General features: G+C 35.7%; 1 protein-coding gene across 10 annotated transcripts in view; it reads right to left on the bottom strand.

Annotated features, from left to right (window-relative positions):
* The window catches only part of NAA16 (N-alpha-acetyltransferase 16, NatA auxiliary subunit), a 77,929-nt gene that overhangs the window by 24,993 nt on the left and 31,545 nt on the right, over window positions 1–21,391 (bottom strand). For 6 of the 10 annotated variants that reach the window (XR_010936863.1, XM_067713159.1, XM_067713160.1 and 3 more), the window contains 4 exons: window positions 11,573–11,645; window positions 9,039–9,208; window positions 8,543–8,695; window positions 1,540–1,668 (listed from right to left, as the gene is read on the bottom strand). Coding sequence is in view for 7 of the 10 variants with exons in the window: in XM_067713159.1 (XP_067569260.1) it covers window positions 1,540–1,668; window positions 8,543–8,695; window positions 9,039–9,208; window positions 11,573–11,645 (525 nt within the window). In the remaining 3 variants the exon portion in view is untranslated. Of the gene's footprint in view, window positions 1–821; window positions 963–1,294; window positions 1,669–8,542; window positions 8,696–9,038; window positions 9,209–11,136; window positions 11,203–11,572; window positions 11,646–21,391 lie in introns of those variants that run through there. The other 4 variants (XR_010936864.1, XR_010936865.1, XM_067713162.1 and 1 more) reach the window with 4 other exon arrangements.

Below are 21,391 nucleotides of genomic sequence, written 5' to 3'. Positions count from 1 at the left end.
ATACGCAGGCACCCCACATACGAAGAGGCAACGAGAAGGCACAGAGGGATTCTCAACCTCACACAGCACTGGCACCCCAACGCCCACTCTGGTCAAGGGTTCAACTGCAGTAGTTCAAAATCACTGAAAACTCAGGGGAATGAAACTTAGTAATGGAATAGCTAGCAATCATAGTCTAACAATCTTCAAAAAATATTAAAAAGAGTAAAGTAGTACAGTTACTAATGTTAGGAGGAATGGGACTAGAGCTGGAAAAGTTCAGGATGACCCCCAGGTGTTCAAATTTGACTTTCACAGAAAATCTGATAAATTTCTAATTATGGTCTCGCTGGAATTACTGGTCCATACGTGCCGAGTAGGCTGTTCACTCAGGAAACAATCTACCGCTCCCTGAGAATGTCCTGGTTAATAAAAATGTCTTTCCTTAGTAACAAGCAGAATGCTTTTAGAGTGACCATCGTCTAGGAGTGTCGAAGCAAGCTAGTGATCTAGGTTTTGTCACAGAATAAGAGCCTGATTTAAACTTAGAATGCTTGGATACTGCCTGAAAATATCATCCAAAGGCTTTATATTTTCCAAGAAGATGAGACGGATTTTCCCCAGCAATCCAGCCATCAAGCCCAGGCTTAAAAAGGAAAAAAACAAAACAAAACAAAGCAAAGCAAAAACTAAGCTATTTCTAAAAGGGCTCAGGTAGAATCCTAGTTCCAGTTCCCAACCAAAGCCACCCCCTAAGATTTAGCCTTCCTTTTGGGCAACCTCAGAAGTTTCACGTGGGAAAAAGGCCAAAGTGACTGCCAGAGTGCAGACATCAGGCTCACCTGACTACGACGCCTGTGGCTCTATACTGCGTCAGCTTGGGACAGTGCTGCAGAGTGACCCCCAGCTGAGGGCTGCTGAGGGCTGCCTCAGGGGTGCATTTGTGGCTCTTTTCCTCCTGTGGTCCATTTGGAAGGAGAGTGCTTCAGAGATGACAAAGAACAGGAAAACAAAAATTCACACACAAGGAAAAGAAAAGTCCCCTTACTAAGGCACATCACACACATAATCCTAGCAAGTAATAAAATAAGCTTGCAAACCAGCCACACATTGTGTACAAAGTGCTGAATGTGAGAACAAATATCCTGGGAAGACAAACTGGAGAGAGGCTGACTATAGAGCAGATCCTGACATAAAGAGGAGAGAGGTGGCCATCAGCTTGTACACCTTTCTAGGCTAGAGGTGAAAATCAATAATGGCCCGATTAGGGAACAGGAGTTTTGAGTATATGTTAATCATAGCAACAATAACTTACTAATCTTTTCCTTCTTCCTTCAGGCAAAAGTATGCAGACATGTCGAAATCATAACCATTTGAGGATCAAAAGAAAGCAATCATTTATTCACAACTTCTGAATGTCTGAAAGGCTAAAGATCAAGAATTTTTTCACAATGAAGTTTCCAAAGTAGTTATAAGAGGTAGATGATCCCATGCAGAGATCTACCTGCTTTTTTGGTCACCTTACAGGAGAAAAATAAAGCCAAAACTCTATTAACTTACCCTTTCTACTTCGTGGCATTTTTTCAAAGCATCCCCATATCTTCCCAAACGCTGATAAGCTGAAATGCATTCTGTTTGAAACCACATACATTGCATTTCGTTTAGATTTTCCATGGCAGATGTTCCTTCCTGAAATGGAAGCAGTCATAAATAAAGGAAGGAAACAAATAGAAGAGATCCTACAAATCCCATTTTCTCTTTTACAACTATGTCTACAAGGATTATTACGACAATAAATAGTATTAACAAATTGTATAACAAATATATCAATGTGCTTCCAAAAGGCTCCTATCAACTTAAAATCACATGTCTTATTTTCCAGCTCTGTTGAGATATTCAACAACCTACATAGAAAAGACTGCAGATTACTGAAGCTAAGTTTTAAACACCAAAGCTTTTACTCAATCTATTTAAGACAGTAATCCTAAGAAGCACTGCCTATCTTTTGTCTATTAAGCAAAAGCTACTTAATCTTTCCTTGCCAACTTAGGATCACTACTATTTACAACATCATTTTCAAATTGCTTACTAGTAGTTCCAAGCCTGCTTTTCAGTTTCCCAAGTCTCCTCCCTCCATGTCAGGCTATCAGTTGTCACTTCCTTTGTACCCATGTGTCTGCTTCTAACAGCATGCCAACTCTTTGCAGTGGGCTGACAAAACCAAATAATGGAATTTATTAAGAATATTTGTGGGGCTTCCCTGGTGGCGCAGTGGTTGAGAGTCCGCCTGCTGATGCAGGGGACATGAGTTCGTGCCCAGGTCTGGGAACATCCCACATGCCGCGGAGCGGCTGGGCCTGTGAGCCATGGCCGCTGAGCCTGCACGTCCAGAGCCTGTGCTCCGCAACGGGAGAGGCCGCAACAGTGAGAGGCCCGCATACCGCAAAAAAAAAAAAAAGAATATTTGTTAACTCAGGCTCAGTGTGTATTCTAGAAGAGTGTAAGACATAGAGTACCTAGTTTCAGTGCAGGGGCACTGGAGCTTTGTCACAATTTAGAACAGTTATTTAAAATATACTTTATGTGACCCCAGTAAAGACAGTAAAAATATGGGTACATTTATATAAGTTTAATATTCACTTCTCTTTCACACCCATTGTGAGTTATCAGTTCAATTTTCAGAATTCAAGTATAAAAACTAGTTATCTCTGGGTAAAGGAAATTATGGTGGTATTTTATGTCATCTTTAGGGCTGCATATATATTCCATTTTTTGATGACTACATATGTTTATAAGAAATCTACATCATTTTTCATTTCAAAACTTTACTAACTAGAACTTTCCAACTTGCCTCAGCAACTCTACAAACATTCTAAACTGTGAAAAATCTGCAAGACGGAAATATGAGCACTGTACTCACTTATTACCAAGCAGATATAAACTGATTATCAGAGTCATTAGCAATTCTCCTCCCCCAGTTCACTGTTATCCACCACACGTTAGGGACACGCCTGGCCAGTGAAGCAGTATGGATACACTAACAGGCTCTCCACACGGCACAGCAACTTGTCAAGAGTGGATGATCAGACATGATTACGAGGAGCAAGCTGAGCCCCCAACTTTGAGGACTACTCTCCTCGAACAGCCAACCTTTCCCCTTCTTTCTTCCCCTTCATTCTTCTGGGCCTTTTCAGACATATCCGAGTTGGCTGTGTGGGTGTTTTCTGTTTTTTATTTTTTTTAAACCACTGAATTTATTTAACTTAAGAAGTTTTATATACTCATTTCTAATTGTACTTTATTTCTAATCTAGCGTGGCCTTCCAGGTGGTACTTTTCTCTACAAGCATCACTGCTTTTACATCTACTCTTGGACTTTCTTCTAATTTCTAATCTTCAAAATTGTGACACAGTGGAAAGGGCACTGAAGAGTTTGAGCCCCGGTACTACTGACTATGTGACCAAAGATGATTCAAGTAACCTCTTCAGAGCCTTAATTACCTTGCTGTAAAATGTCATGTGATTTTACATGGGATTAGGTGCTATATGAACATAAACAGTACTACTATTTTCCTAATTTTTTCTCTAATACCCATCATCCTTTTTTTATTGATATAGCTAATGTACAATAATTTGTTATAGGTGTATAACAGTAATTCACAATTTTTAAAGGTTATACTCCATTTATACAGTTATAAAATATTAGCTACATTCCCTGTGTTGTACAATATATTCTTGTAGCTTATTTATTCTATACACAATAGTTTGTATCTCTTAATCCCTTACCCCCATCTTGCCCCTGTCCCCTTCTTTCCCGGCCCACTGGTAACCATTAATTTGTTCTCTATATCTGAGAGTCTGTTTCCTCTTTGTTATATTCGCTAGCTCTATTTTTTAGATTCCATATATAAGTGGTATCATACAGTATTTGTGTTTCTGTCTGACTTACTTCACTTAGCATAATACCCTCCAAGTCCATCCATGTTGTTGCAAATGGCAAAATTTCATTCTTTCTTATGGCTGAGTAGTATTCCATTGTATATACATATATACTGCATCTGCTTTGCCCATTCTTCTGTTGATGGACACTGGTTGCTTCCATATATTGGCAACTGTAAATAATGCTATGAACATTAGGGTGCATATATCTTTTCCAATCAGTGTTTTCATTTGTTTCTGGATTTATACCCAGGAGTGGAACTGCTGGGTCATATGGTATTTCTATTTTTTCTGAGAAACCTCCATACTGTTTTCCACACTGGCTGCACCAGTTTAGATTCCCACCAACAGTGTTCCCTTTTCTCCACATCCTCACCAACATTTATTTGTGGTCTCTTTGAGGTCAGCCATTATGACAGGTGTGAGGTGACACCTGACTGTGGTTTTAATTTGCGTTTCTCTGATGATTAACAACATTGAGCATCTCTTCATATGCCTGCTGGCCATCTGTACGTCTTCTTTGGAAAATGTCTATTCAAGTCTTCTGCCCATTTTTTCATCATGTTGTTTGTTTTTCTGACGTTGAGTTGTATGAGCTGTTTATTTTGGATATTAACCCCTTATGAGTCACATCATTAGCAAATCTTTCTTCCCATTCAGTAGGTTGCTTTTTCATTTTGTCGATGGTCTCCTTTGCTGTGAAAAAGCTTTTAAGTCTAATTAGGTACCATTTGTTTATTTTTGCTTTTATTTCCTTTGCTTTAGGAAACAGATTCAAAAAAATTGCTACGATTTATGTCAAAGAGTGCTCTGCCTATGTTTTCTTCTAGGAGTTTTATGGTTTCCAGTCTTACATTTAGATCTTCAATCCATCTTGAGTTTATTTTTGTATACGGTGTTAGAGAATGTTCCAATTTCATTCTTTTACATGTAGTTGTCCAGTTTCCCCAGCACTACTTACTGAAGAGACTGTCTTTTCTCCACTGTATATTATTGCCTCCTTTGTTGTAGATTAATTGACCGTAAGTGTGTGGGATTTCTTTCTGGGCTTTATTCTGTTCCACTGATCTATGTGTCTGTTTTTGTGCCAATACCATTCTGTTTTGATGACTGTAGCTTTGTAGTACAGTCTGAAGTCAGGGAGCTTGTTTTGGCTATTCAGGGTCTTTTGAGTTTCCATAAAAATTTTAAATTATCTGTTCTAGTTCTGTGAAAAAAATACCCTTGGTATTTTAATACCAAGGAACTGCACTGAATCTATAGATTGCCTTCAGTAGTATGGTCATTTTAACAATATTAATTCTTCCAATCCATGAACACAATATATCTTTCCATCTGTTTATGACCTCTTCAATTTCTTTCATCAGTGTCTTACAGTTTTCTGAGTACAAGTCTTTTACCTCCTTGGATAGGTTTATTCCTAAGTATTTTATTCTTTTTGATGTTATGGTAAATGGGATTGTTTCCTTAATTTCTCTTTCTGATAGTTTGTTGTTAGTGTATAGAAATGCAACAAATTTCTGTATATTAATTTTGTATCCAGCAACTCAATTCATTAATGGGCTTTAGCAGTTTTCTGGTGGTACACTTAGGATTTTCTATATATAGTTATCATGTCATCTGCAAACAGTTACAGTTTACTTTCTTTCTAAATTGGATTCCTTTTATTTCTTTTTCTTGTCTGATTGTTGTGGCTAGAACTTCCAATACTATGCTGAATAAAGGTGGCATCAGTGGGCATCCTTGTCTTGTTCCTGACCTTAGAGGAAATGCTTTCAGCTTTAGAAAGCATTCAGAAATGATTTAGAACATTACTGATGTTCTGTCTGGATGATCTGTCCATTGATATAAGTGGGGTATTAAAGTCCCCTACTATTACTGTGTTACTGTCATTTCTCCCTTTATGTCTATTAATATTTGCTTTATGTATTTAGGTGCTCCTATGTTGGGTACATGTATGTTTACGATTGTTATATCTTCTTCTTGGATTGACCCCTTGATCATTACCATCGTTCTTGCTAATACTCTGCACCACCACTACATCTGCCACTTTACAATTACTGTTGATCCTATGCCATATGAGTTTTAGAAATACTAGTTTGTATCCTACTACACAATTCTAAAACATGGGTTTTAAAGAGTCTACCTAGGGCTTCCCTGGTGGCGCAGTGGTTAAGAATCCACCTGCCAATGCAGGGGACATGGGTTTGATCCCTGGTTCAGGAAGATCCCACATGCCACTGAGCAACTAAGCCCATGCGCCACAACTACTGGGCCTGCGCTCTAGAGTCCGTGCGCCACAGCTACTAAAGCCCACGTGGCTAGAACCCGTTGCTCCACAACAAGAGAATCCACTGCAATGAGAAGCCCGCGCACTGCGACAAAGAGTAGCCCCTGCTCACCACAACCAGAGAAAGCCCACGTGCAGCAATGAAGACCCAACACAGCCAAAAATAAATTAAAAATTAAAAAAAAACAGCTCTTTTACGGTAAGAAACAACAAATGGTCCATAAGTAGTAGCTTTTAATGAAAAATTAAACCTATATGTGTACATGTACATCACATGCATAGACCATATGTTGTTTCTTTCTCATCATAAATATATACACAATACAGATATATGGTATACATATGTGAGATGTGTGTGCATGTGTGTGTTTGTGTGTGTATGAATGACATACCATTTGTCAATACCAAGTAATGTCAGTCTTAAATTTCTGGGTAATTTCATGGGTAAAAAATGATATATTGTTTTTTTTCCCTGATTATTAATGAAGGTATCTTTTGGCCATTCCATATTCTACTTCTGTGAACTAATTATTCATCTCCTTTGCCCATATTTGTATTGTCTCATCTTTTTCTTATTGAGTATTGTGTGTGTATGTGTATTTAATGTTTCTATGACATCATTCTTGCAAGTAGTTAAATTTTCACAATAAAACTTCAAGCTAGGGCTTCCCTGGTGGCGCAGCGGTTGAGAATCTGCCTGCTAACGCAGGGGACACCGATTCGAGCCCTGGTCCGGGAGGATCCCACATGCCGCGGAGCAGCTGGGCCCGTGAGCCACAACTACTGAGCCTGCGCTTTGCAACAAGAGGCCGCGATAGTGAGAGGTCCGCACACCGCGATGAAAGGTGGCCCCCGCTTGCCACAACTAGAGAGAGCCCTCGCACAGAAACGAAGACCCAACACAGCAAAAATAAAAATAAATAAAAAAGGCTGTGCTGAACTGTATGGAGGAGTTCAGGTTTTCTGAGCGTTAGCTGTCCTGGACTCCTTGTATGGTGCAAAAAAAAAAAAAAAAAAAAAAGTTCAAGCTATTCTGTGGCTTCTAAATTATAAGGGGTTTCCCTTAACATCCAGACACAACTAGACTCTAGTTAACATTTAAACAAGGTGGTACATTGGTGCTGTATCAGTGATACATTAACATCACAGAGCACAGTGGTAACTTATTTTCATCCTCAACAACTAACTTACAAATACCAGCACTAAAGCCCCCTACTTTGTATGTAATGCACTAGGAGATATAAATTATTTATTTTGAAGTATCTTAATTAAAACTTGGAAATCAAACTTGAAACATGGTTTTCTCATAATGCCTCTATGTTACATTCAATGTGTAACTATTTCAGCGAATTCTTTGGCTTTCTTTATAAATTCTTCTTATATGAGTTGGAAATATCTTCTCCAGTTCTATGGTTTGCCTTGTCATTTTGCTTATAATTATTTTTTGCTATACATTATCTTTAATTTTGATATAATCAAGTGTATCAATTTTACTCTTGTACCTTTATGTGTTTGGTGTCTTAAGAAATGTTTCCTACCTTGAGCCCTAAAGATAAACTTCTATACTTTCTTCCAGAAGTGTGAAAGGTTTGCTTTTAGATCTTTAATCCACCTGTAACTGATCTGTGTGCAGTGTAAGATAAGGATGTCATTTTATTTTTTTCAACACAAATAAATAATTATCCAAACAGTATCTTTTCATCTCTGATTTTTAAAGCACCTCTGATACATACCAAGTTTCCAAATATGTGTGAATAGTTTTCTATTCTGTTCCATTAGCCTCTTTATATTTTTAACCATAAACGTGTACTGTTTTTACAATATAACAGAAAGTCTGTGTAGAAAAGGATATGAAAGGATGGTGAAAGATGAAACAAAGGAATAAATGTTTAGCCTAACAATTTGAAAGAACTTAAATTCTTAATGTCACAGAGACCAGTAGTCCTCAGAAGTTAGTTCTACAGAGAAAGAACTCTATGAGCTATTACGAAGTTAAGACACTGTAACTGAGAAATTAAACAGCAGTCACAAATTACTAGTGAAACAAAAGAACAATAAATCAAATCTTGCATATGAGCACTGAAGTATGGCATAATGCTTATTTCTGTATAAAGGTATTTTGCTCCTGTTATTGCTTTTTAATCATCTCCCACCAGAAGCACACGCACATACATCAACCACAGTAAGAAAGCATACTTAGGATGTGAGCTAAACAAGATTAAAAAATAATAATAACAAAAGTGAATTCTTAGGAACTTCAGCAGTATACTTCACACATCACCACAGAACTTAACTTTAATTTTACTAACTCAGACAATTACACGCTATGTCCTACCCTTGTGAACTTGGAGCACATTTCCTCTGCTTCTTTTATCATATTTGCTCGAAGCATATACTTTGCACATTTGGAGTTGATGAATCTATCGGCTGTGTCTAAAGACTGAGCTTCATCCATCCACTTGGCAGCTTCTCTGAGATTACCTATATGCTTTAAGAAATGAAAGTATTAAAGAAATCACTGTTTATGATTAAGAGACTATGGGTACAATATAATGGAAAAAGTTCTTAAAGACAAATTAGAAATCTGTTACATTTCTGTCAAGTTTATCTAGAAGTCTTTAGATACATTACAATTCATATTTACTAAGAGCTGAATGAAACTATTCATACTGACTATACAACTATGTAACATAAAACTCCTTAGGATTATTAGAATATTAGGAATAGATTACCAGGGTGTCCTAAAAGTTATCTCTACACAGAAAGAACTCCAAGCGTTCTTAAAATGGCCAAATTCTTCAACTACTCAAAAAACATGACAAAGATTTTACCTTGTAAATTTTTGCTTTCATATAGAATAATTCTATTAGAGTTGGAGTACTAGCAATTGCAGCATTAATATAATCCAAAGCCAAAGAATACTGCCCAAGTTTATCAAAGTGCTGTGCCAGGAAATACTGAACCCAGAGTAGTGTCGTTGGGGGTTCTGTCTCCCCATTCTCTGCAATCAAACAAATATACATCATTACAGGGAATGAGGCAAAGTAGAGCAACTCACATACTTTCTTTCTCCCAATGCATACTGAAATTGACTATTACGATAAGCAGTACAAATCCAGCAAAAATGACCAAGTTCAACAGAAAGAGATATGACTTCATGTCGTAAAGTTCAAAAAGTAGCAGCCAAACAGAGAAACAAGATGCTGGTTTCATAGGCTTCTACCCATACCTCACTCCAAAGAAATAGTTTGGGGAAAAGAGGTAAATCAATCTAACTCTACGAATTCTCAGGCTGAGAGCATAAGGCAGCAGGTCCAGGAAAAGTCAAGGAAAATAGCTTGAAGAAAAGATGTCCCTAACTACCACTGCAAAATTTCCACAAAGGCAAGAATGGCCAGGGCTTACTTAGCATTGTAAGTAGGCCTCGACACTACATCAGGGAAACCCAAAATTGAAGGGTATTAGGAGGACACATTCCTGACAAGATGGTCACACAGAATCAGCGGAGCTCCATCTGGTTCCCCATTCTGTACACTCAAGCTACAGAAGAGTAGATAAAGAAATACCAAGCACTCAAAATGGATTTCGGAAGGGAAGACACACAGGTATAAAATGAGGTAGAAAGAGCAGAAAGGAGAATTTACTCATGCCACCTCAGAAAACACAGAAGGTCTCCTGGACTAGATGACCAAATGAAATGACAACAATGAAAACACACAGATTAGCATAAAATTAAAACACAAATAATAAACATAGGCAAAGAGCCAAGCATTTATCTTGCTCCTCTCATATAAACTATATTTCAGGGGAACCAAATATTTGATGAAGAAAAGTTCTTTACTTGGGATTGACAATATATACACTAATATGTATAAAATAGATAACTAATAAAAAAACACTTCTCTATAAGAATTCCAGCTAATAAATGCAGAAGGAATGATGATTAGAATGAAATAAGGGATGAAGGCAACGATTCTCAGTGGCTGCAAAAATCATTAGGCCAATGAAGAACTTTTAATGGGCAGATTAGGCTGACAAACATCAAAATCCTGATCAATCTTAATATCACAAAAAGAGAGACAACCAGAATGTTTTCTGCCTTCAGATGTGATATAACAGGAAGTACAAAGTGTCACGTATGAAGTATTCATACGGAACCTGAATCTAATCAAGCCTGTAAATCTAGGGGAATTGCCTGGCGGTCCAGGGGTTAGGACTCCACGTTTCCACTGCAGGGGCATGGGTTCAATCCCTGGTTGGGGAACTAAGATCTCACTCGCCACACGGCAAGGCCAAAAAAAAAAAAAAGTAGGTAAATCTAACTCGAACTTTGTAAGAAATATGGATGACAGCAAAATGTATTAAATGATACCATGAGAAGACAATCAGCCAACTTCAAAACATGGCACGTCCCACAAGACACGTGGCCTTTCAACAAACAGAAAAAAAGGGAAAGGAGTGGACAGTACTGCTCAAGATCAGAAGAATATCAGAGACATAACAATCAAATGTAAAGTGTGGACCTTAGCTGGATCCATATTCAAATAAACCAGTTATACAATTTTTTAAATAATTGGGAAAATTTGCATGCGGACTGGGTGTTAGATACTGTGGTATGAGAGTTAATTTTGTGTAAGACAGCACTGTGGCTACATCTTGTGTTTAAGTGTTTTAAACAGTTAGAGATGCATACTAAGGTACTGACAGGGGAAACAGTATGTTTGCTTTAAAAATACTCCAGGAAAAAGAAGTCGACAGAAGATACTTCAAATAATACTGGTGAAACACTGATAAAAGAAGGTAGGTGATGGGGACACGAGGGTTCATTATTTACTTCTGTGTCTGTTATTTTATTGTGAAATTTGTTTCAAACTAACAAGAACAAAAGGATGATAACAAATAAAAGATGCAAGAAGAAACCAAAGGTACCATTTGCATGACTGAAAGCATTCTAGAGTGTTTTCTAAATAAAGCTGCCTTGATTTACATATGCCCCTACAAACAGAAAAACAAAGAACCAAATTATACAGGATTTAAAGTAATATAAGAGTAGAAAGAACAAAGAAGTACGAATTCCCGAAAAATACATTTCAACATAACCTAACTACTTGATCTTGGTCAAGCTGCTCAACCTCTCAATTCTGTTTATTCATATTAAAATGGAGTTAACTCTCCCCTGACAAGATTAGGACGTTTTTAATTACTTAAGATTGCAAGTGTTCTTCTCATTTCATTCACTAATTCAAAAACTATTTAGGGAACAGCTATCATGTAGCACATACATAATAAACATAAGATAGTGTTAGTGACTGAAAATGGATTGAAATGAGTAATCAAATTTCAACTCAATCTAATTTAAACTTACCATAAGGGCTAAAAAAGTCACACGTTTTCAGAGAGGCTTCATAATTAGTAACAAGCTCCTGGATTATAGAAATCTGTTAAAGAAACATAGTTTTAAAATTTAAAAATATTTTATGCAGGTATTTTTATTTACTATGGATTAATTTAGATGTGGAAGCAATGTACAGCTTACTTCAGTACAATAAATTAACTATAAATTGGGGTGTCTGCTTTTCCCTACTCCCTGTGCTGGGGAAATTAGAAAAACAGAAAACGTACTGCTCTCTTTATCAATAGTAAAACAGAATCTCATTAATTTCTCATCTCAATAAATATCAATAGTTTCAGGTTTTGATGGACAAATCATCACTAGTTACCACACACTCTTCTTCTTTTTGGCCAAAGAACACACCTGTATAATATATTATTATTAACAATTTATTTGCCTTTTGCTTCCCATTGTTACAGGGTGAAGTTGTAAGCCATTATATATTCAGATTTTCTAAAATGTCACTCATTACAAAAAAGTCAAGTGAAATCATCTAAATTATACAGTGAGTTGATGGAAGAAGTTAAGTAAACTAACTAGATGTTTAAACTACCTTTGTTTTTAGTGATCATTTTGATAGATTTTCATTCCAATGCTGCACTTAGGTAGGACTGAAATATTATACACTACACTGTAAACATGCTATGCCCTGAAAGGGCAAAAGAAAAGTGGCATGAGTTAGAAGTGGCAGGGGAAAAAAGTAGCTTCTATGCATGGCTTGTTTTAAATGTCTGTTGATGTTACCTGTTCAAAATGAGTTAGAAAATATAACCACCTTATTTGTGAACTTCAGAAAAACAAGGGTCAAAAGTGAAGAGAAACCATTAAAACTTATAATAGTATGTGACCAATACAGTATTATTTTAAAACCATCCCACTGACAGCAGTCAAAAAAACCAAAAAGATCAAATTAAAACACTTCTCAGGCTTACATGATCTCTTTCTGACAAGAATGTTGCATTGTAGGGCATAATTCTCTTAGATAGAAGGGCAATAAGGAATAGGTGGGACAGCACACATTAAAAGTGGGGGAAAATATGTAAGTAACATATAAAAAACAGAACGTGAAAAGAAGTTACGCACATTATGACTTCACTAAAACATATATGTATAGATACATACTCATTGGAAATATGACCAAATGGATTAGGGTAGTAGAATATGAGGACACTCTTTTAAAACACAATAATGCTGTATTATTTTAATAAGATTTTTAAAGCAAAGGACTGTTTAAAAAGAATGGTTATTAAAATGTGAATAGACCTATAACTAGTAAGGAGATTCAACCAGAAATCAAAAACCTACCAGAGAACAAACATACGGATACCAAGGGGGGAAGGGGAAGTGGGATGAATTGGGAAACTGGGATTGACATATATACACTGCTATGTATAAAACAGATTAACTAAAGAGAACCTACTGTATAGCACAGGGAACTCTACTCAATGCTCTGTGGTGACCTAAATGGGAAGGAAATCCAAAAAAGAGGGGATAATGTATACATATAGCTGATTCACTTCACTGTACAGCAGAAACTAACACAACATTGTAAAGCAACTATACTCCAATAAAAATTAATTTAAAAAACAAACAAACAAAAAACCTACCAACAAAGAACAGCCCTAGGCCCAATGGCTTCAAAGGTGAATTCTACCCAACATTTTAAAAACTAATACCAAACTCTGCCAAAAAACCAAACAGAAGGGTACACTTCCAAACTCATTCTGAGGCCAGCATTACTCTCATACCAAAGCCAGACAAAAGCCAGACAAAAGCACCACAAGAAAAATACTGACCAACACCCCTAATGAATATGGATGCAAAATCCTCAACAAAATACTAGCAAACATGCCTCAGCAGCGTATTAAAAGGATTATACACCATGACCAAGAGGAATTTATTCCTGGAATGCAAGGATGGTTTAACATAAAAATTGATCAATATAACTTGCCACATCAACAAAATGAAGGAAAAATACCCACGTGATTATCTCAATTGCTGCAGAAAAAGTATGTGACAAAATTCACCACCCTTTCCTTATAAAAACATTCACCAAACTATGAATAGAAGGAAACTATCTCAATATAATGAATGCCAAATATGAAAAACCCACAATGAACATCATACTTAATGGTGAGAGACTGAAAACATTTCCACTATGATCAAGAACAAGGCAAGGATGACTGCTTTCATCACATCTATCATCATAGTACTGGAAGTTCTACTGCTGGAAGGCAAGAAAACCCTAATGATTTCACAGAAAAACTTGTTAGAATAAATGAACTCAGCAAAGCAGCAAGATACAAAAAGTCAGTACACAGAAATCAGCTTCACTTTTACACACACGAACAATCTGAAAAGGAAATTACTAAAGCAATTTCATTCACAACAGCATCAAAAAGAATAAAATACTTAGAAATTAACTTAACCAAGGAAGTGAAAAACTTGTAAAATGAAAACTATAAAACATTGCTGAAAAAAATTCAAGATGACACAAATAAATGGAAACACATCCCATATTCATGAATTGGAAAAATTAATATTATTAAAATATCAATACTACCCAAAGAGATCTATAAATTCAACATTCTCTCCATCAAAATCCAAATGCCTATTTTTTTTTGGCAGAAAAAGAAAAGCCCACCCTAAAATTAACATGGAATCTCAAAGAACCCCAAAGAGCCAAAACAATCTTAAAAAAGAACAAAACCAAGAGGACTCACTCCTGACTTCAAAACTTACTACAAAGTTACTGTAATCAAAACAGTGTGGTACTGGCTTAAAGACAGATGTAGAGACTAATGGAATAGAACAGAGAGTCCAGAAATAAACCCTCGCATATAAGGTCAAATGATTTTTGACAAGGGTGTCAAGACCAATCACTGGAGAAACAGAAGTCTTTTCAACAAATGGTATTGGGAAAACTGCATATCCACATGCAAAAGAATGCAGGTGAACCCTTACCTAATACCATGTACAAAAACTAACTCAAAATGAATCAAGGATCTAAATGTAAGACCTAAAACAATAAAACTCTTAAAAGAAAACATAGGACAAAAACTTCACAATATTAGATTTGGCAATGATTTCTTGGATGTGACACCAAAGGCACAGGTAACAAAAGAAAAAACTGACAAATTGGACTTCATAAAAATTTAAAAATTTGTACACCAAGATGCCATCCATAAAGAGGCAACCCACGGAATAGGAGAAAATATTTGCAAATCATGTATCTGATAAGAGGTTAATACCCAAAATATATGGAGAACTAAAATTCAACAACAAAAATCTAATTCAAAAATGTTTGATAAAACACTTGAATAAATATTTCTCCAAAGATATACAAATAGCCAGTAAGCACATGAAAAGATGTGCAACATCACTAGTCATTAAGGAAATGCAAATCAAAACTACAATGAGATGCCACCTCACACCCAGGAGGATGGCTACTTTAAAACAAAACAAAACAGAAAACAACTGTAGACAAGGATGTGAAAAAAATTGCAACCCTTGTGCACTGCTGGTGGAAAATGGTACAGCTGCTGTGGAAAACAATACAGCAGTTCCTCAAAAAGTTAAAAATACAACTACCAAATGATCCAGCAATTCCACTTCTGGCTATATATCCAAAAGAACTGAAAGCAGATCTCTAAGAAATATTTGTACATCCATGTTCATATCATTGTTCATAATAGTCAAAACGTGGAAGCAACCCAAGTGTCCATGGACGGAAGAATGGATGAGCAAATGTGGTATAGCCATACAATGGGATATTATTAAACTTTGAAACGGAAATTCTGAAATGTGCTACAACATGGACGTTACGCTAAGGGAAATAACCTAGTCACAGAAAGACAATTACTGTATGATTCCATATCAGCCTACTTAGAGTTGTCAAAATCATAAAGACATAAAGTATAATGGTTGTTGCCGGGGGCTAGAGGGAGGGAAAAACAGAAAGTTGTTGTTTAAAGGGTACAGAATTTCAGTTATACAAGATGAAAAGAGTTATGGGGATGGATGGTGGTGATGGGTGCACAAAAATGTGAATGTAGTTAATACCACTAAACCGTACACTTAAAAATGGTCAACATGGTAAACCTTATGTTAAGTGTATTTTGCTGTAATAAAACAACAACAACAAAAAGGTGGTTCTAAAAGTGCAATCCTCACCATCAATATCATAAATGTCAGCATTAGCATCATTAGTAGTTTGTTAGAGATGCAAATTTTTGACCAAACTCCAAATTTATAGAATCAGAAACTCTGAGTCTAGCAATGCTTTTAGCAAGCCGCCAGATAATTCTGACATACCCTAGAGTTTGAGAACTGATTTTTAAAAGTGCTGCAATAAGACTATTACTACAAAGCAAAATAAAAACCAATAGGCATTTTTAGGGACTTGCCTGGTGGTGCAGTGGTTAAGAATCCACCTCCCAACGCAGGGGACACAGGTTCGATCCCTGGTCCAGGAAGATCCCACATGCTGCGGAGCAACTACTGAGCCTGCGCTCTAAAGCCCACGAGCCACAACTACTGAGCCTGCGTGCCACAACTACTGAAGCCCACACACCTAGACCCCGTGCTCCGCAACAAGAGAAGCCACCGCAATGAGAAGCCCACGCACCGCAACGAAGAGTAGCCCCCACTCGCCGCAACTAGAGAACGCCTGTGTGCAGCAACGAAGACCCAACGCAACCAAAAATAAATAAATATTTTTTAAAAAGTAATAGGCATTTTTAACCCACCAGGATCAATCTCACTGAGAGTATGTGTAACTTAAAAAACGTTCAGTACTCAATTTATGGAAGGATATAGTTTTCCATGAACTTACACTGCCATCTACTGGCAGTTACTAAACCCACAGCTAGAGCTTTAAATAAGGGTGTACCTTTCCATCTCTATAGGGTGAAATAAATTTTTAAAATCAGTTTTAATCATTTTAAAAAGTACAACAAAATATATACTGAAGTTACACATAATTCTTCATAAAGGAGTATAAAATACTACTGAATAAAATAGAATCTCCAGCTTCAGAACTTCAAAACAAGATTTAATTGGGGAAATAAATCAAGGTAATGGAAAGTTCACATGAAATGTCCTAAATAAAAAAACTGCAGAGAACACTGTCCTTCCTGGTTTATTAGGCATATTTATTGAATCTAAAAAATGTATATTATAGTCATTCACTCAGTAATTAAGTGAACAATTCAATTTTCCAAACTTGTCTATGAAAGTTAGTCTAAGGAGTTTTACTAAGGTATAAAGGACCCATTTTACTTCAAGTTTACTTACCATTTATATTTCAATAATACTGTATAACTGTATATTCAATTATATAATTGTATACTGTATAACTATATTCAATTATACAATATAACTGTATATTCAACTCCTTTCTTGCAAAACAACATGTAATGGCTATTCTTGTTGAAAATAGCTATCTGCCGCTGCCAATTAAAATCAAGAAAGCCAATCCACTTGTTAGGTATCTAAGATCACAATAAAACTTTAAGCCTCAAAATAGCTTAAATTATACAGTCAAAATTTTTTATGAACTGAAAAAATTTCCAAGTTCAACCACCTTCTCCTGATTTAAATATTTTCTTCTAACAGTTGTAATTTGACCAGGATTGAAAAAGCTTTGTTTCTGCTAATAAAATCTAACCTGGGCAAATGTTGTGACTATTGTAGATAATTTCCTAAATTACTGCCCTTATCCAGCTTTTCTTATGTATGAGTTAAAAGAATTCTTTACTACCCTTAAAGACAAAGCCCTACAAACCATATCTGATACACAATTTTTCACAATATAAATACAGATCCCATTTAAAATGTTACTGTAACATGAAAGGCACTGAAACTGTCTTTTCAGACTTTTTTTTTAAACCCAAATGAGAAAACTAAGCACAACAGTTTATCAACAAGGACCAAAATTGTTGGATTAATTTCTAATAAATGTACAATTAACAGTGACAATTTTGGTTCCAAAGGAGCTAGCTAGAGATAAGTTGTCCGAGATCTATGACACTAAAATGAAACTAGGTAACTTCTTAAAGAGATGAGGTGTGATGGGTGGGGATGGTGAGAGAACGACCAGTTCTTGAAAACCCTCTCTGAACCAAGCACTTTACAAACTTTATCATTTAATTAAAGAACACAGCAACTCCTTAAGTATTATCTTCCCCAACTTTATGATCCAGAAACAGATTCAGATAGTTGCTCAAGCAAATGTGTGATGGAGTCAGGATTCCAAACCAGGCCTGATTCCAAAGCAATGCTCCTTTCCCTATACCAGTATTTCCCAAAGAGTGGTGCCCACGCTGGAACAAGAGATGATTACAGCTAATTCACCAACTGAAACTTTTTAAGTTAGATTTTAATTTTATGTGTTTTATAAAAATGATACTAGCACAAATCTGTGGTTTTTACGAAAAACAAAAAAGTAATCAAATTTACTGAAAAATATTTTTTAAATAACACTATAGGTGTTATGTAGATTTGGCAAAAATTGTGAAGGGGATTAATAAATGTCAGCAGACATTATAGTATACTGTGATACCTTCCTAGGTATTGGAATACCTAGGAAAAGTATTGGGTTGGCCAAAAAGTTTGTTCGGGTTTTTCTGTAAGATGTTATGGAAAAACCGAAAGAACTTTCTGGCCAAGCCAATACTTGCTTTTATTTTCTTCTCCCAAAATTTAACTGTTTTTAAACAAACAAAAAATGAATTCATGATCATTACAATTACCATTAACTGTTGATCAGCATGTCTGAAAAATACTAACTCTGATACTGTTACCACTGCAAATAATGCCTTCTGGAATTTTTAAAGATAGAACTGTTATTGACTCATTTTTTCCCTTTTCGTGAGAAATCCAGGATTCTCACAAAGAAACATTCTTAATGTAGTCCTTCTATTATTTAGAGCATCTAAGAAAAAAATTCCTTATATTGCCCTGAAATACAAATCAAACTCTTGCTTTCCTTGCCAATTATTCCCCTGTATCACCTTCTGAAACACCTAGTTTTCCAAAAGTATATATGAAATGAAGCATTTTTAGAATCATTTTGCTTTACTAGTAACTGTGAAGCCATTTTTACAATGATAACAGAATTCTAACATTTTTATAATGCTGTTTAGCTTCATTTTTTTCCTAACTTACCTTCACAATTACAGTTAGGTAGTAAACAGATACAAAACTCAAATTTTATACCTGCCTGAGTTAATTAAAAATAAAGAAAGAATCAAAGATACCTTACAGATAATATATTCCAGGATCAAAATCTAGTTTACCCACCACCTCCACCAACAAATTATAGTTGTTTCCCACTAACAACAGCCAAACAATTTAGTACTTCCCGTAGAAATACTCCAATGAAGTTCATGATGATTCTCTTTCTCCACTGAACAGGCCAAGTTTTTTGTAACTCTTTGGGTCTACAGTCACCAGTTTCTAAAGGGCACACAAACCTCTACATGTTCTTTAACTGAATGAGGATCTTGGAATATTTTCATAGTATGGGCAGATTTAACACAAAAAAAATGTCCTCTGGGAAACAGCCTACCTCCCCTTCCTGTGTATGGACAGCCATACACTTTTTGTTGAGACATCTATGCTTCATCCAGTCAGTCTCCTCAAGTACTCAATTTCCATGTTCTTACTCATATTCACTGCACCTGTGCACTGATGTCCAGCTTCAATGGAATCAAATGCACCTGTAACAACCCAGCAAACCTTGATGATTCACTGCCTTCACTCAATAGTCTGACATAGTGAATAGCTACAGAACAAAACTGCAAAGTCCTTTCCATTATAGGTGAAAATGGAAGTCCAGAATTAATTTCCACCTCTTATTTAGGGTCATTCTGGTTTCTTTTAAAACACTAAAACAATTTTTTTCAATGTATATACTGTAGCCTTGACAGTTGAACTAAAATTAAATAAAAACTGATTTTACTCAGTATCTTTCCGTGCAAATAGAGATCTTTATCCTTAGAAAAAACATTTTTCTCATCGATTAAAACTGCAAAGTAAAAAACAAAAATACAGAACACTAAGCACATATTAGGGAAAAAAAATGGAAAAAGATGAGCAAATTAAACCTAAAACCAGCATAAGTAAGGGTATAATAAAGATTAGATTTGGGAACCAATAAAATAGAAAAGAGGGGTGGGGAAATCAACAAATCCAAAACTTGGTCTTCGGAAAAGATTGACAAAAGTGCCAAACCTTTAGCTAGACTGACCAAGAAAAAAAGAAGACTCAAGTTATTAAAATTAAAAATTAAAGAAGAGACATTACTTACTACTGACTGGAAATAAAATGATTATAAAGGAATATGATGAACATATATGCCAATACTGGATAACTTAAATGGACAAATTTCTAGAAACACAAATTTCAGAAACCAAATAAGAAGAAATAGAAGATACAAATAAACCAATAACAAGTAAAGAGTTTCAACAGGTAATCGAAAACTACCCACAAAGAAAAGTCCAGGCCCAGATAGTTTCACTGGTAAATCCTACCAAATATTTAATACCAATACCAATCTTCACAAACTTTTCAAAAAAAAAAACAAAACAGGAGAGAACACTTCCCAACTCATTATAAGGCCATTATTACCCTGATATCAAAACCAGACAAAGACATCACAAGAAAACTACAGTCCAGTATCTGTTAGAAATATAGATGCAAAAATCCTTAATAAAATACCAGCAAATTGAACCTAGCAACATATATAAAGAATTATACAGCACAACCAAGTGGGTTTTATCCCACTAATGCAAGGTTGTTTAACATCTGAAAATCAATTAATGTCATATACAGTAACAACAGAATAAAAACAATAAACACATGATCATCTCAATAGACAAAAACCATTTGACTCAATCCAACACCCTTTCACAATAAAAATGCTCAACAAACTAGGAGTAGGAGGGAACTTCCTCAACATTATAAAGGGCATATACAAAAAAATCCATAGTTAACACAATATTTAATGGAGAAAGACTAGATGCTTTCCCACTGAGATCAAGAACAAAACAAAAATGTCAATGCTCATCATTTCTATTCAACACTGACTGGAGGTTCTAGACAGGGTAATTAGTCAAGAAAATGAATAAAAAGGATACAAACTGGAAAGGAAGAAATAAAACTTTCTATTTGCAGATGACAGAAATTCATTACACCAACTATAACAACTAATAAACAAGTTCATCAAGGTTACAGAATATAAGAACAATATACAAAAATCTACCGTATTTTATATACTAGCAATAAAAAAACCTGAAAACTAAATTTAAGAAAAATTCCAATCCAAAAAACACAAAAACACTAATCCAAAAAGATAGATGCACCCCTATGTTCACTGCAGGATTATTTACAATAGCCAAAATATGGAAACAACTTAGATGTCCATCAATGGATGAATGGATAAAGATGTGATGTATATATACAATGGACTATTTACTCAGCCATAATGAAGTCCTGCCATTTGCAACAACATGGATGGACCTCGACATTATGCTAAGTGAAATAAATCAGACAGAGACAAAAGTCACATGATTGCACTCATATGTGGAATCTTAAAAAAAATTAAAAAAAAAAAAAAAAACTTAAACACAAAAAACAGATTAGTGGTTACCAGAGGGGAAGGCGGTTACGGGGTGGGTGTGAAATGGATGAAGGCGGGGTGGGGGGGTCAACTGTATGGTGATGGATGGTAACTAGGCTTGTAGTGGTGAACAACTTATAGTGTAGACAGATGTCAAATTATAATTGGCC

Source organism: Pseudorca crassidens, chromosome 18 (genome assembly GCF_039906515.1).
Source record: "Pseudorca crassidens isolate mPseCra1 chromosome 18, mPseCra1.hap1, whole genome shotgun sequence".
NCBI lineage: Eukaryota > Metazoa > Chordata > Mammalia > Artiodactyla > Delphinidae > Pseudorca > Pseudorca crassidens.
The sequence above is the reverse complement of the archived record's forward strand: the minus strand, read 5'-3'. Positions and strand labels throughout refer to the sequence as shown.